This window comes from Hibiscus syriacus, unplaced genomic scaffold, assembly GCF_006381635.1.
Source record: "Hibiscus syriacus cultivar Baekdansim isolate YM2019G1 unplaced genomic scaffold, ASM638163v2 tig00111390_pilon, whole genome shotgun sequence".
Taxonomy (NCBI): Eukaryota; Viridiplantae; Streptophyta; class Magnoliopsida; order Malvales; family Malvaceae; genus Hibiscus; species Hibiscus syriacus.
Window position 1 is genome coordinate 473,289 of NW_024063077.1, and position 11,597 is coordinate 484,885.

At 33.6% G+C, this 11,597-nt stretch overlaps 1 protein-coding gene across 1 annotated transcript; it reads left to right on the forward strand.

The window, feature by feature from the left end:
* The first annotated feature begins 1,276 nt into the window (after window positions 1-1,276).
* On the forward strand, window positions 1,277-7,352 carry LOC120160072 (uncharacterized calcium-binding protein At1g02270-like). Its single transcript, XM_039170523.1, has 10 exons — window positions 1,277-1,525; window positions 1,889-1,993; window positions 2,075-2,180; window positions 3,465-3,685; window positions 3,782-3,858; window positions 4,555-4,666; window positions 5,358-5,483; window positions 5,714-5,824; window positions 6,756-6,863; window positions 7,016-7,352. The coding sequence occupies exons 1-10, from the start codon at window positions 1,370-1,372 to the stop codon at window positions 7,268-7,270; spliced, it is 1,377 nt and encodes a 458-aa protein (XP_039026454.1). The 5' UTR covers window positions 1,277-1,369; the 3' UTR covers window positions 7,271-7,352.
* Window positions 7,353-11,597: the final 4,245 nt, after the last annotated feature.

Here is an 11,597-nt window from a genome sequence, read left to right on the forward strand (position 1 = left end):
ACCTGTCCAGGTTTATTGCATCATTATTCAGCTATTTTAATTCCTGAAATTAAATTATATAACTCATGTAACTCCTGATATTAACATCTTTTCTCCTTTGTACAAAACTGGAAATCATTATTCTAGAAGTTGTAAAATATTGTTGACGAAGAACGAAAGAAAGAACAAAGTTATTCTCTTCAGACCATTTTAAAGGTTTCAAAGTTGCGTTGATTCCTCACTTATTCTCTTCAGACCATTTTTTGGCAAAAGTACACAAATAGTCCTTCTACTATGTGATACTATTTTTTTAAGTTTACCGACTATTAAAAGTTACAAAATGATCCCTCAATCTATAGGGTATTGCTTTTCTGAGTCTCTCGACTATTAAAATTTACAAAATGATCACCTGACTATTCATGTGTTCCAAGCTCGTCCTTTTCTATTAAAAAATTGATGGTTGTCTTAGTTAGATGTTAACCTGCTAACTGGGATATGATAGTCGTTTGAAATTATGAGATTAAATTTTATCATATTCAAATAAACAGGTTAACGTCCATCTCAGACTTCCACAAATTATTTAACATAAAAGGACGAGTTTGAAACAAATAAATAGTCAGTTGACTATTTTGTAACTTTTAATAATCGAGAGATTCAATAAAACAGTACTATATAATTGGAAGATCATTTTGTAACCTTTAATAGTCGGTGACTCAACCAAACATCAACATATAGTCAAGAGACCATTTGTGGGCTTTACTTTTTTTTATACAATGGTAAGTTAACCGTCTTTCAAAATGTTGACATTAAATTGAATTAGTTTATAGATGAGTGCAAAAACGTGTCTAAATTTGACCGGTGGAGCATAAAGATTGGCAGACAAATTATATTATTATAAATTTCTCTGATCAAATGGTTGTCCCTTGTTCCCATATGTAATGGGATAAGGGGAAGGTAAGATAGTAGGCTGTCCCCAACACTAGGTTGTGAGCAGGTTCCGTAAACTTTTCAGAAATTCTAATTAATTTTAATCTCCGCAATAGCAGAAGAAGGAATATAAGATAAGAACATATATACCAACTTCATAAATAAATTAATTAAAATGTAAAAAAAAGCAACAATATAAACAAGACGAGTCAAAAAAGGAATTACATCTATAACAAGACGAAGGCAAATATGTGGTTGGCATTCGTTTTAGTTGAAAGCAAAGCGACCAAAGGCCTTCGTCCGGGTGGTCATGCTACTGCTTTCATTTTCGGGGATTCTTCGGCTTCGTGATCGCTCATTTCTCCTCGTTTTCTTTCTTAAAAATTTTCAGACGGGAATCTGCTTTGTCCTTTTTTTCCCTTTCGTTATCTTTTTTGTTCATTGGATTTGTTTAAAAATCGAAATGAGAAAGGATAGGAGGCTAAATATGAAGGGAAGAGTGTCGAGGATTGGAAGCTATGCGATTGCTTCTTCCATGAAGGATCATACTTACGAACCTTGCATTACCTGCACCACTTTTAACATCCTTGCCCCCATTTACAAGCGCCTTTCTCATAAGGTTTACTTCTTTTTCTTTTTCTAATATCATATTCGACTACCTTTATATTTGGCAAATTTTGACAAATTTGATGGAATAATATATGATGAAGTGAACAGTGGATGGGAGAACATACTTAGATCCCTGGCATCTTTGGGAAGTCGGGGGTAAGACATAACGTCTTCTGGGTTGATATGTTGTTAAGATTGCCATTCACACTACATAAAGCCTAGGGAAGACATCGTGTCTTCCTGGCATTTTCCCAAAGACGTCAGATGATCAGAACGAATTCTCCCATATATTGTTTATTCTTTCTCATAGTCTCACATTATCTAAGGAAATTTGCCCTTCATCATTTGTTGTGCATTAATTGAATGGATACAGGACCAGAATTGCCGTGAGAGCGATTATAGGGCATATTGGTTGGCCAGGAATCAACGAATATTGGATTCTTTATTATACGAGAGATCTTCAATTATTTGTCTGCAGGTATTGGTTTAGTTTCAAACACTTCCATTCCAATATTATTGATTGCTTCTTCTTTCATGATTCTAATTTGCATTTCTGTAGGAATTCTGGGTTGGGAACGAAGAACTTGTAAATATGTACGAGAAGAGGCTTGGTGATGCAGGTTACCTTAATTTCAAGCTTGGACGTACCAACAACCGGGCTGATGGTAAGTTTCACTTTTTCTTTCCTTTTTTTTATATCAAATTTAACTGAAACACGAACCAAACAATCTCACTGATTAAATGATTTGTTGTCATGTCTAAAGTTCTAGGTTTGAGCATCGCGTATGTAAGGAGTATGGGCGTTAATTTTCAAATTGTTGAAAGTTTTTTAACTGATACTACTTAGTATTTACCCTCAAATTTATATAAAAAAAATAAATATATTAAAATTTTCTTCAGGCTCTCAATACGCAGCCCCAGGCATATTGGTCATAACTCGTGTTCTTCCCCCTAACGTCTTGATGTGGTGCATGTATATAGAACGTGATACTTTGGTGAAGGAAAAGTGGGGAATCAAAGTTAAGGAAAATAAATGCCACCGTTCAACATTCCAACAAGATAAACAGAAATAGTTTTTTTCCCCTCTCAATTCTTCAAGGATTTATCCTGATTAATCCGATTCATGTCGTACATATAGTTTTAGTAGATGAGACTCTCAGTAAGAATATTTTGCATACACAAGACTTCGAACTTAAGACCTGCTTAAGCGACATCAAGTTGATTATCACTTAAATCAATCCTGTTAGTTAAGAAAGTGAACGTTCGATAGAGTTAGGTTAAATATTTTTTAGTTATTCGAGTAAAGGAATCATATTTTATAACTCAAATTTTATTTGAAATTTTTTTCGAGTCGAGTTATTCGAGTTTCTGTTTAAATTTAATTTTAAATATTTATAATGGCATGCTACTATTTGATTCCAATTTAAACCGTTTCTATAACCATATACAATATATATATATATATATATATATATATATATATATTCTTCATATTCTTTCATATGTGATATATATATATATAATATGCAGTTGAGCGACTCAACGTAAACTTAAAAATCAATCCGTTAAACAGTAAGAATTTCGAGTTATTCGAGTTATATTTTATAATTTGGGTTTTTGGGGAGAGGCCACCTTACACAAATGAAGCAAGTTGAGGTTACTTTCTCCCTTTCTTTTTTTCTTTTTACAAAAAGATTAAGCACATACGTAGTCCATTTTTCTTCCCTCTAGACTAGTTCTGTTGATTCCTTCTAACTTGACCTCATTTCTATTGGAGACATCAGGTCTGTTGACTGCAGTGCACAAGAACTATTTAAGAGTTATTAATTTTTTTCGATATTTATTATTAGAGTACTTATTCCATCGGTCGTTTCGTGCCACTAAAATCTCATAAGGTGTGGTTCTGTTGATTTCTTCTAACTTGATCTTATTTCTATTGGAGACAATAGGTCTGTTGACGGCTGTGCACAAGGACTATTTAAGAGTTATTAATTACAGGGAACTGCATTTCAATGATTGTGGAGACCGAGTTGCACAGCTGCTACATGTTGAGTTAGCTACTCCTGCTTCACAACGCCGAAACAATGATCCTTGCCAAGATATTCTCATTGTCAACACCCATTTGCTTTTTCCTCACGATTCAAGTTTGTGTATAGTTCGGTTGCACCAGGTGAAAGAACCTCGCTGTCCTTCTTTATAGCTAAGCTCATTTTTTTCATTAATTCCTTTTCTTATCATTGTTATATACTACCGATTCTTCTGGCAGGTGTACAAAATATTGCAGTATGTTGAATCTTATCAGAAGGAGTATAACCTTAATCCTTTGCCAATTATGCTTTGCGGGTGAATATATATGATTCATTTCTTAGTTGAAGCAAACATTCATATCTTGCCCTTGTAGAGCAATACTAATTTGGGTCCTCGACTATAGGGTGCTTTGTTCTAACTATGAAAAATTATAAAATTATCCATCGACTATAGGATGTTGTTTTATTGAGACTTACGGTTATTAAAAGTTACAAAATGATCACCTGATTATTCATATATTTCAAATTCGTCATTTTCTGTTAAAAAATTGGCATTCGACTAAGCTGGACATTAGCCCGTTGAATTAAGTTATGTTAAAATCATATTTTAATAATATATACTGGCATTGTCATTGCTTCAAGCATTGGCTCAACGATATAATTTTTCAAACATTGGCTTGACAACATAATGTAAGCGGAGAGTCGATCCATAAAATACAACTCAAATGGTTTTGTGATCAGATGTTATCATATCTCAGTTAACAAGTTAATGTTCAGCTCAGACAACTATCAATTTTTTAACAGAAAAGGACAAAATTGAAACATATAAATAGTCGGATGACCATTTTATAACTTTTAATAGTCATAGGACTCAACAAAGTGACATCCTATAGTCGAGAGACTATTTTGTAACTTTTAATAGTCGATGACTCAACAAAACAGTGTCATATAATTAGAGGACCATTTATGTATTTTACCCTACTAATTTTCCTTTCTTGTTCATTTCGTATAGTGACTGGAATGGGAGCAAACGCGGCCATGTTTACAAGTTCCTTAGGTCCCAAGGCTTTGTATCATCATCATATGATACTGCGCATAGATACACCGATGCAGATGCACATAAGGTGAATATTTTTGCTCCCTAGTAGTACTCTAATCTCATTAATATCTGGTATAATAATAAAGGCATAATGTCAAAAATAATCCTCAACGTTTATCGAAATGGTCATTTTGGCCCTTATTTTTATTTTTGGAGCATTTTAGCCCTCAACATTTCACTTTAGGGGGAAAAACTCCCTATATAGATGAAAATCATTAGTTAACACACGATTAACGCTCCAAAATAAGAGCTTTTTTAACCCTGAATGAAACGTTCAAGGCTAAAATGCCCCAGCAAAAAAATAAGGGATAAAGTGATTATTCTGTCAAATATTAGGGATCTTTTTGCCGTAAAATCATACTTTTTTGGAGCATTTTGGCCCCTAATATTTCATTTTAGGGCAAAAAGTCCCCTTACATCTGATAGGTTAATCACTTTCTCCTTATTCTTTTTTGAGACATTTTAGTCCTCACTGTTTCATTTTAGGTTAAAAAAGACTTTTATTTTGGAGCGTTAATCGTGTGTTAACTAATAGTTTTCATCTATAGAGAGAATTTTTTACTCCAAAGTGAAATGTTGGGGTCAAAATGTTCCAAAAAAGAATAGGGGCCAAAATGACCATTTTGGTAAAAATTGGGGGCTATTTTTGGTATTATTCCAAAACTTTGAGTTAAATGTCTAGTAACTCTCTGACACCTTCTGTATTTTAAGAACAGTGGGTTAGCCACCTTAATCATCGGGGAAATATATGCGGTGTGGATTTCATATGGCTCCTTAATCCCAATAGTTATCGGAAACTACTGAAAACAAGTTGGACTGAAGCAGTATTTGGCATGTTCAAGGTCAGAAGCTTGACATTGTTTCTCAATTTACTCGTCCATTTTATTTTCCTCCCTGTAAGTATGTGTTTTTACAGACTCGGTAATTGCTTATTTTTGTTGGTTCGTTCATTTTAATCTGGAATGATAAAAAAATCTACCTGATGTGGCATCTTGTTACTGTTTCCATGAATCCAGTAAAGCAAACATCCTTTGGAACATTTTTAATCTGACGGTGCAAAGATCTATTACAGAACCAACTAAGGAAAGCTTCATTGACAGAAGATAATGCGTTTGCTTTTCTTAAGGCTGCCAATGATGGTGATTATATTACCTACTCGGGTTTATGTGAAGCTCTTAGGCAGGTAATACAACTTTCCTCCGACTTATATCTTTCTATTTTAGTTTAATTATAAAACAAGTATCCAAACTATAGCGATTTTCACGAATAGATGCCTACAATAGTTTTTGAAGATCCCGGTATTTAACGTTACAAACGTTACTACTTTAGGTGTATAGGCTGTACAACAGTTAATTTTCTCGATTAAGTGACACTTGTCACATTATAGTAATTTTAAAATTTTTATTTAAAATTAAAAAATTAAAATTATATATTTTAAAAAAACACAAAAAATTTTGAGATAGTCTCAAAATTTGAAAACCTTTAATTCAACCTCTAAACTCATGTTGGTCGCCACCTTTTGCCATCGACAAAGATCCACCCGACGTCACCTACCCCGGCGATCAATACCCCTGTGAAATCACAACTGATCGATGATTGATCAACGACTAATCGACGTTTTGTACCCCACAAACACTAGGATGAAAATTACAATCCCATGCGATTCCAACGATCAATTGGCGGCAACTACGGTGGTGTATGACATGGAGGATGACAAGGACTAAGTCAGCGGTGGTGGTCGTGGTCGGAAAGGGCGACGGTGGGGGGTTAGGAGTAGGATTTAAGATTTTTATAAATTTGAGGTTTTTTTAAAATTTAAGAGAAATTATGGTTTTTTTATAAATATAATGATATTTTTTATTTAAAAAATCAAAATTACTAAAATATGCCATATGTCACTTAAGGGAGAAAACTAACGACATTTACGGCTTGGGTACCTAAAGTGGTAACGTTTGTAATGTTAGGCACCAAGATTATTCAAAAAATATTGTAAGCACCTATTCGTGAAAAATAGTATAGTTTGAGCACTTATTTTATAATTAAGCCTTCCATTTTCCTACATCTTGCAGCTTAGTACGAGAACATAACTCGTGCATCGTCCCATCTTTCTGCAGTTCAACATAATAGGTCATCGGCACGGACTAAGCGTTGAAGAGACGAAGGACTTGTGGGTTCAAGCAGATATTGATGGAAACGGTGTTGTTGACTATAAAGAATTTCAGGTAACTCTTACATGAACCTTTGTCTCTGGTGTTGTGTATGACTGTATGTTATGTATATACATTGAATAACAGGCATTGCCTACACAAATTGCTATGAACTCCATTAGATTTTTCATATATAATGCTAATGCCATCGAGTAATCGCTTTGCAGCAACGAATCTGGAAGCCTACATGGTCGGAGTCGAGAGACGGAGACGGTAAAGAAGGCAAGGATAGGGGCCATAAGATAGGTGAAAAACATAGTAGAAAGAAGCAAGCTATTGGTTTTAGTGTGAAGAATGCAGTGTTGTTCCCTCCGGAAGTGGAAAAGGGAATGTGGCCTGAAAATTATTTTCTCTCCGATCACGCCCGACTTACGGTGGTGTTCTCGCCGATACAAATGCCTTATTCACAGTTAACATCATGACCAAAATCTGAGATTCGAAGTAGAAGAACATGTACCCTCTCATACTATGAAGCAGGGGAGTCCTCTCCAGTGCCAACCATCTCAGGAACATGAGATTTAAGGGCTTATGCCATTTCGTGAGTCATTTTTCATCAAAGTAGACAGGTCACATGTAGCAATCAGTCATGGTGAGTTCAGCATTTTAGAATAGAGCAGCAGGCAATTGCAACTGCGCAGTTATGTAATACTAGCCTAGAGCTAGACTAACATTTAAAAACATCATAATCACACGAACTAAGTGACCTCGGTGGTAAAATGATTGTTGTTATTCGTTGAGGACTTAGGTTCGAGCATCGGAAATGTTAGAGGTATGAGGGTTCAATTCAAAGGGTTGAGAAAATATTTGAAAATATACTACCTTATACTTATCCCAAATTAATCAGAGAAAATAAAAACATCATAATCCGTAGAGGGAAATCTCCATAAGATGAAGGGATTTTTATTTTCTAGTGAATCACTTTGCTGATGGATTATATAATAAACTCATAATAGGAGTGACAATATAAAAAAAAAAAAATGTATGTATTTTTTTTTCTTATTTATGACAGTTGCACCAGCTATATAATGATACATAGTCAATGAAAATTATTCATTTTATTAAAAATTTTTAATATTTTCTTTTGCTTTTTTTAAATATTTTACCGAGCCAATTCATTCATTATGAAAAAGAACATTATTTTTTTTAAAAAAATTATGGAGATGATATTATTTTATTAACATTACTATTTTTTTACATACATTAATTGATCTCTTTTAACTTAAGAATTTGAGAAAAGTGATTCATACTAGGGATGGGTTTTAAGAACATTTGGTTGAAGAATACATGATAAATATCCAACTTAGTCTTTTATGTTTGATGTGATTAAACAAAGTCATGTAAAGACTCATAATATACATCCTTACATGTCCCTATGGAGAAAGTGTACATGCCTAAGGTTGAACTTTTTGCTCTTAATGAATTCATAGCCCATATTTTGAGTGATTCTACTGAGAAGAACTTGATGAAACCATTGACGTGAAATGACGAGCTTTAACTCTTAATAAATTCATAGCTCAAAATTTGGGTGATCTTTGTTGAGACGGATTTGATGAATTCATCGAATCGATAAGATGCAGTGTTTTATGTTCTTGATGAATTCATATCACATGCTTTGGGTGCTCATACTAAGATAGACTTGATAATATTACCAACGTAAATGTGAAGGATTAACCACATTATATGAAAATTTTGGGCCATCTTTCTAGAGTACTTATGAACATCCCAATGTATTATTTGGCAAAAGTACTGAACTATCGCGAAACTCAAATAGATTTGAGATTAATTGTGTGTTATGAGTTACTCTTTATCTTAACAAGTTCAAGATTAGTTCACTTATTAAAGAATTACTTATTACACTATGTATACTATTGCTTAAGCAACTAATTTCGCCATTACTTTTTTTTCTCTAACTCCTTCCTTTTGCTGATCACATACTTCTTTATATTAGGTGGGGATTGTTAGTAGAATCGTGTAATGTAAAGAAGTTGTGTAGACACCCATTTTTGATCGAGATTAAAAATATATATATATTATTTTTATTATTAATAAAATTTTAATACATATTTGCAGGCCCAATAATTCAACAGCCCATTACAAAGTGCCAGTCCAACACCAAACAACAGGATCCGACCCAAGATCCGACTGACCCAAACCTCTTAGGGTTTCATGTTCCCTACCCTAGCACCACCCAATGCCATCCGTTGGATCTAGACCCAAATCAATGGTCCAGATCCAAATCCACATAGGGTTTGAAACCCTAAACTACCACCATCGCCGCAACAATGCCAGCCTTCTCCAACTATCGCAACAGTAAACGCCGAGCACTCTGCAAGCATCCAAAGTTATGATCGTCACTGCTTGTGTCATACAACAACCGAAATCAAGCAAAAAAAATTAATCCACCACAAAATCCACTGAGCATATTATTTTATCAAGCCAAATCTTGAAAAATTCGGTGTTGATATCTACTCTACCACTACTCGGAAAAATCAGTGGAAAACACACCAACAAAATCACTATAAATAGATGCAGAGATTCGAACAGAGGGGGGGATTTGGAACAAAAAGAAAAAAAAGGAAGCATTTCGAAGGAGGAAAACTTACAGTGGAGATCAGGAAGCCTTAAAGCTGGTCGTGGAAGCTCGAACGTCAACAGGTTCTTCATTTTTTTTGGTAGTCCCTTAGATCTACGGTTTTGGGTTGAGTTTTAGACTAAAGGGAGGCTAGATTCGTGTTAAGGGTAAGGAGAGGAATATATCGGTGGCTTTTAGTTACCTCTGGACGCCGGCACCGCCATGCTCCGCCGCTCGCCACTGCGAGCTCTGCCGTGGTTTCTTTTCCCGGTGAGGGAAGAGTTGAGAGAGTTTTAACTCTCTATCTCTTTTATTTATGACAAAATGAGAAAATGAGGGTTGAAGAAATAAAGCCTATTTTGGGACTTAAATACACCGTACAGAACGACGTAGTTTTAACAAAGGGCCACTCTGTAATTTCACGCATGGGATATTCACAAATAAGGTCGTTCTTAATTTGTAATTTTCTATTATGATCATTAGTATGACTTTTAATTCGAGCTCCTATTTAATTTATTTTACATTTTAGTCATATTTTTATATGTTACGTATTATTATAAATATTTAACATTGGTCACTATATGTTTAATTATTATATTATAGTCACTGACCGTATATTATATTTTATATTTAAATTTGGTCTTAAAATTTATTATTCTTTTGTTTTTAGTCACCTACTTATTTAATTTGTTAGTCTTTGTTATTTTATGTTGTAAATTAGTATTTTAAATTAATTTAAATATATATAACATTAATTTAAATTTATTTGATTTCGTTCTAAACATATAAAGTAGTTTCAATTGTATTTACTTTTTATATATATTATAAAAACTTTAATATTATTTAATTTATTATATAAATTAGTTTATTTATTACTTATTATATTTTCAAAATATTATGTATTCATATATATATTACTATTCTAATTTTAAAAAATATTATTTTATTAATTTTGATGTTATTTATTCGAATATGTTTCGAGAACATATTTAAATAATAAATTCAAAATAAATTAATCATATTTTAATAAATGGATTGTATTTTAACCTTATATTTAATTTGTAATTTCTACATTTACGACAACGTGTAAGCGACACAATATCAATTTTGGGCGTTGTGGGGATTCTAATCCTTCTCCACGCTTAACCGATTTCCGAACCCGTTTTAATCGAATTTTTTGTAAACACAGACCAATTTTTGTCTTAAAAAATGATTTTTCTTAAAATTGTTTTTAAAAGATGCTTTTAGGTATTCGACCTACCTAAATCAAAGGTTGACGACGACTCTTTTCGATTTAATCCAAAATAACCTATTTTCCAAAATAAAAAGTCGTAACTGTTTTTAAACAACAACAAAATTGTTTTCAAGCCTAAAAATGGTTATGACAGCTTGGCGACTCCGTTGGGGACGTTTTTTAAGAGTCAGTCTGTTAGTCGCTTACACATTGTCATGTGGTGGAAATTATGAGTTCAAGTCTGTAGTTAACTTATGATCCTTTTATTGAAGTTTTTCATTGTTTCATTTTTTTTGTCTTACTAACATTTTTATTTTTGTTTTCAGATTTGTCTAAGTTTTGTCGAGTGGTTTCATTTTCCTTTTGAGTCAAAGGGTTGAATGTTCCTCCTCACACACATCACGGTCATTTGCATACCATAAGCTCATTTATGAGCTTTATCCCTTTTAAGTTGAGATGAAAGCTTAGCCTATGTGAGATAATTTGTTTCTCTGCATGATTTTTAGCAAGTAATCTTTGGGGTTCATATACCTTATGTCTACCACTACAGCAAAACAGAGTTTTAGCGGCGTTTTTTTAGTCTTATAGCGGCGTTTTTAAGCGCCGCTAAAAGTATTTACGGCGACAGGAAAAACGCCGCAAGAAGCGCCGGCAATACCAACGCCGCTAAAGTTAGCGGCGTTTGAGAACAAAAAACGCTGTAATAGGTTAATATCTATTACGATGTTTTTTGAACAAACGCCGCAAAAGGTCGATATCTATAACGGCGTTTTTGGAATAAACGCCGCAAAAAGTTATGATATATAGCGGCGTTTCTAGAAAAAAACGCCGCAAAAAGTCAGATCTATAGCGGCGTTTTTGGATACAAACGTCGCAAAAGAGAAGACCTATACTGGCATTTTTAGAATAAACGCCGTTATAGGTCTAACCTTTTGCGGCGTTT

Coding starts and splice junctions, on each gene's coding strand:
- LOC120160072 (XM_039170523.1), top strand. CDS start 1,370: ATGAGAAAGGATAGGAGGCTAAATATGAAGGGAAGAGTGTCGAGGATT. Junction 1,526..1,888: donor ACAAGCGCCTTTCTCATAAG/GTTTACTTCTTT, acceptor GAATGGATACAG/GACCAGAATTGCCGTGAGAG. Junction 6,864..7,015: donor TTGACTATAAAGAATTTCAG/GTAACTCTTACA, acceptor ATCGCTTTGCAG/CAACGAATCTGGAAGCCTAC.